At 45.7% G+C, this 5,126-nt stretch overlaps 1 protein-coding gene across 1 annotated transcript; it reads left to right on the top strand.

Annotated features, from left to right (window-relative positions):
* The first annotated feature begins 2,815 nt into the window (after positions 1-2,815).
* On the top strand, positions 2,816-4,668 carry LOC125531164 (transcription factor JUNGBRUNNEN 1-like). The gene is made up of 3 exons (XM_087521836.1): positions 2,816-3,226; positions 3,322-3,626; positions 3,730-4,668. Exons 1-3 carry the CDS (start codon positions 2,977-2,979, stop codon positions 4,204-4,206), a joined length of 1,032 nt encoding a protein of 343 aa, XP_087377962.1. The 5' UTR covers positions 2,816-2,976; the 3' UTR covers positions 4,207-4,668.
* Positions 4,669-5,126: the final 458 nt, after the last annotated feature.

Below are 5,126 nucleotides of genomic sequence, written 5' to 3' on the forward strand. Positions count from 1 at the left end.
TTGAAGCGATTTACCTGCCGTGACCTGGGCCACTTCTTTTCCTACGAGATTTTATGGCCTATGGGCTACTTTACCTGTATGCGTACACTTGGGAGGGGGCCCCTCGATCGTGGGGGCCCGGGGCGGCCGCCCCTGCTGCCCCCCCTCAGGGCCGGCCCTGCACCTTGTAAAGAAGTTCCAACGTTCTTCAACGCGTACGGCCGTTTTAGTCCAGACCCTGTGTTGCTAGACTAATCTTGTCTTGCAGAAAAGAACAACATGTTTACCTTTTGATCGCTGGATTGGTTGCTTGGCCATGAATGCAATGGGCGACGTGTCATGGTTTTTGCCCCAAGAAAAGATGGCCTTGTCTTCCGGCAGGTAAACGTGTCACATTTTCTTTTCGAAGAAAATCAGGACCTTGTGAGAGAAATATATGTGCTCGGCACGAGTCGCTGCGCGGCTTTACTTGTGCGGTATTGGTGGATCTGCTGACGAGCAAATGTTTCCTTCTATGAAAAATTGCTGCCTTGATCGGTCGGCATGGACGTATTGCGTCGACCCACTGTTTCTGATTGACTCTAGGCTCTGTTTCCAGATTAATTTCTCTAAATCTGGCCTCTGTTGGCTCATGGGGTCACATCTTAAAGGTGTTTCTTTTTAAGTATTGTGTTGCCTACTGGTTCGTGCACCTTGGTGGCGGTAAATGTTGACCCTAGTGATATGGTTGTTACGGATGGTGGAGAAGAAGACTAGTATGCGTAGTGGTAAATTCCAAAGACGATTGCCATACGATAATATTTTGCTTGTCATTTTTTTCTAATTTGGAAACGAAATCCTTCATCCTAATGCATGTCCTCTTTTGCAATAAAATTATGATTGTGAGCACACAAGGATGTGGATGTTTCGAGGCTTGATTTTCCTTTCAGAAAAAAGAACACTCAATCAACATTAATCAAGGCTTGCTTCTCATATAGAGATGCCAATAAAATGTGAGCAATGTTGAGGGAGTACTAGGATATATACTTAGTCAAAACCAACATTAATCAATCACCTTCTGGCATGACTGATAACACCTGTGTATGTGTCATACTGTCATCGCAGCATTGCTCACATTTGCTCCACCGTCAACAAACGGCTACATGCATACTATGCTCCTCTCCATCTACCATGATTCTTTTTAGTGTGTGGCAAAACGACTAACTGCGACAACACACTTTACTATTAATTCATCCAAAAACGACTTACTAAGAACTAAAAATACATATCGTAGTATTGTTTTGAACTTTTTGGAGTGTCTAAGTGAACTTCCTAACTAGCATCCTGCTCAAAATACCTGAAACACTCAGTGAACTCGTTAGACCTTTAATTATTTTACCATTAATCGTCTTAAGCTCTAGGTGCACCCTTTTTGGGAAATTAGATGTATTTCCAACTATATATACTGATGCAGTAGGATAAATCGATATTAACCTGGCTGCCAATGTGTAGGTTATACACATTGATGGGGCAGGATTGCCTAAAATTGTAATATTGAGGGGGTGGTTTCAAGAAAACGTTAAAAATCTTACTATTCACATGTACAATACACGCAAGACCAAGATGTTGGGCGAGCCACTGGATATACACTTTTGATCTTTGAAAGGCAACATATGAGTGTGTGAATGTGGGTCTATATTTTTTTGTGTGTGGGAAATGTGGGTCTATGTTGTTCTCCCGCTATGTCAAAATATTGTGCATATTAATTTTATCTGAAGTCAAAGTTTTGTAAAATCTACCAAGTTTATAGAAATAATTATAAACACCTACAATACCAAATTCTATGTACGATTAGATTCATCATGAAATATATTCTTAGGTCACACATATTTGGTGTTGTAAACTTTAATATATCTTCTTTAAACTTGGTCCAACTTACGAAGCCTGGCTTAGGAGAAAAACTAATGTGCACTGTATTTTGAGATGGAAAAGGTAATAATATGCATAATAACAAAGCCAGAACCGATGTTAAGCGCACCTTCTGGAAGATATCATATGATATTATGATATGTTGTCTAGTTGTCTACGCGTTATTGCAGCATTGCTCACATTTGCTCCACCGTCAACAAAGGCTATCTACATATCCTGCTCCTCGTCATCATCCACTGTTCTTTTTAGTGTGTTGCAAAACAACTTAGTTCAACAACCCACTTTACTTTTGATCTTAACAAAAACAAACTACTTTACTTTGCTCCACCAGAGTGTCCCCCAAGGTTTCTTCCCTTTTTTCGTTGCCTGATTCATCTCCGTACCGTACGTTTCTTCAGTTGACATGCACAAACTAACACATCCTTTAAACCAAGTCAGAAAGCAGTAAATTAAGGAAGGAAGTGGCTAGCAACATCGCATGCGTCATTGCAAACAAACAAGTCGTGCAACTAAGATCTCCCTATCTCTGTCTCTAGATCTCGGAACAAAACCGAATACGTTCGCAAATATTCCTTTCTGTCTTATCAAAGGACCCAGTCAGAGGCTAATATGTAATAGTATGTATGAGCTCATGCCTTCTGATTTTGATTTGTTCTTACATGCAATTAATTAACCTATGCTTTCCTATGCGCACAGACAAATTAACACTCTTACAAGGCAACACATGCAAGCACAGGTATAGCCGGTAAAACCAGAAGGTGCGGCTGTGAAGATTCGTCAAGATCGGCCGTGGCGAGACAAGTCAGACCAAGCGACTTAGACCGGAATTATGTCACCTCCTTTAACGTGTTGCACAGCTCTCGCCCGCCTCATTTATAAACCCCGAAGGTGAAGCTTTCACCTTCATCTACTTAACTCCAAGGCCACCAAGAGCTTGCTATTCCTATCCTATATATACAACGCAAATGCGCAACACTTGACAGATTACATCAAGAGGATCTGTAGAACTAAGGGCAGAAGCAGCGACATCCAGCGAGCAAGAAGTACAAACGAGAGCAAAGGAAAGATGGCAAGATTGATAGATCCGAGATGGTAGCCAAGGCGGAGATGAGCGCCATGGAGTTGGAGAAGGTGATGAGCGACGGGGAGGTGGTGCTCGGCGGCGCCGGGGACGAGGAGGAGGAGGACGACGATGTGGTGCTGCCGGGGTACCGGTTCCACCCCACCGACGAGGAGCTAGTCACCTTCTACCTCCGCCGCAAGGTGGCCAGGAAGCCGCTCCGCATCGAGGTCATCCGGGAGATGGACATCTACAAGCACGACCCATGGGATCTCCCCAGTAAGTTCCTTCTCTCCATGTCCATGCATCAACAAATACAGTTTCCTTTCTAGGACAACAGACTTTTATCTGACAGAGTGTGGCAAATTACGCAGAGGCGAGCACGGTCGGTGGGGAGAAAGAGTGGTACTTCTTCTGCCTGAGGGGCAGGAAGTACCGGAACAGCATCCGGCCAAACCGGGTCACCGGCTCCGGCTTCTGGAAGGCCACCGGCATCGACCGGCCAATCTACTCCGCCGGCAGAGGCGGCGCCAGTTCCGGCGTGTCCATCGGGCTGAAGAAGTCGCTCGTCTACTACCGCGGCAGCGCCGGCAAGGGCACCAAGACCGACTGGATGATGCACGAGTTCCGCCTACCGCCGGCCGCCGTCACCAACTCCTCCCCGAGCATGCAGGAAGCCGTAAGTGGTCCGCGCGTGCATTCCATTTCCACACAAAGTCACGGTGCGCTACCCTACTGTAAAGTGTAAGATTGACCCTCTGACGTGTGACCTGAAAATGCAGGAGGTGTGGACCATCTGCAGGATCTTCAGGAGGACCATCACCTACCGGAAGCAGCAGCAGCCGTGGAGGCCGGCGCCGGCGCCGTCCGCCGCCGACTCGAACTCCAACACGGGGAGCTTCGAGTCGTCCGAAGCCGGCGACGAGTACATGAACTGCATGCAGGCACCCGCCGCTCCATGCATCCCCCAGCAGCAGCAGCAGTACATCAGTCAGACGGGCACGGTGGACAGCAGCAACTTCTTCTACGAGGACACCATGCCCAACCAGCAGTTCCAGGGGCAATGGAACGCCGCGCCGGTGCCGGAGCAGAAACTACAGAGCCCATTGTCGACGGCCGCCTCCTTCCACCAGAATGACCACAGCCACGCCGTCGCCGCGAACGATTTCTACAAGGTCGAGGGGTACTTGGAGGAGATCGCGAGGATGATGGAGGTCACCGATCCGACAGGGTTTTACGACTATAGATCATACGGTTGATCGGCCAAGCTACGAACATCTTCAGAGTTGTTCATGGTAGACAAACAGAATTCGCCGACACGCTAGAACAGATACTGTCGAGTGAGGAACTGACATGCAGGGCCCGCACCGCAGAGAGCTGAGGCCTATAGTCAGCAGAGCTTCACCGGCAGAGCTTTCTCTCTTTTGATTTCTCTTCCATCTGATCTACTCCCTCCGATCCATAATGAGTGTCGCAGTTTTGAACTAAGGTTAGTTCAACCTTAGTTCAAAACTGCTACACTTATTTTGGATCGTAAGGGGTTAGTGTATGAACCATGTGTGTTTGTGATACATAGTATGACTTGTGTGTGTAACATAGTAAGAGTGACATATAAATATTTGCCCCGGGCATTGTTTAATTCAATCAGCCATGTGTGATCATTCTTGTACCTTGTTCTGGTCACTCAGATATGCACAAGTAACTTGATGTTACTGGTTGTACAGTAAAATCGAAACAAATGAACAATAGAGTAGAAAATACGTTTTTTTACTGTGTGCATGTTCCTCCTGTTAGTGTTTGATGTGTTCGTGAAAATTTTCGTGCAAAAATGAACAATCATGCTTCCTTGGTAAACAAAAGATTGGCACTCAGCTTTTTTTGGCACAAGCCTGAATACTTGTGTTTTTTCCATAAACTTTTGAAACAAAAAAAAAGGACAAGAACCTGTATATGTCTAATATTTTTCATATTTTTTGGCACCCATAAAAGTATTCTTGGCAAGCAGGAGCATATATACCAAGGAACCAAATACAGGGAAATGTAAAAGTGTTTTTCCACACCAGACTTATCACTTTCAGAGTTAAGTGAACAAAAATAATCAGTTCTACACGCATCCAGTTTGTCGCTCCTAGATTGATCTCCCCTCGCCCACTAGTCATACAAAATTGCGCATGATCTT

This window comes from Triticum urartu, chromosome 5A, assembly GCF_056163025.1.
Source record: "Triticum urartu cultivar PI428250 chromosome 5A, HENAU_Tu73, whole genome shotgun sequence".
Classification (NCBI taxonomy): domain Eukaryota; kingdom Viridiplantae; phylum Streptophyta; class Magnoliopsida; order Poales; family Poaceae; genus Triticum; species Triticum urartu.

What these genes read in the sequence shown, in the direction of transcription:
- LOC125531164 (XM_087521836.1), top strand. Translation starts at nt 2,977, where the DNA reads ATGGTAGCCAAGGCGGAGATGAGCGCCATGGAGTTGGAGAAGGTGATG. An exon ending in CGACCCATGGGATCTCCCCA is followed by an intron (nt 3,227 to 3,321) that starts GTAAGTTCCTTC and finishes CAAATTACGCAG; the next exon opens with AGGCGAGCACGGTCGGTGGG. An exon ending in CCCCGAGCATGCAGGAAGCC is followed by an intron (nt 3,627 to 3,729) that starts GTAAGTGGTCCG and finishes CTGAAAATGCAG; the next exon opens with GAGGTGTGGACCATCTGCAG.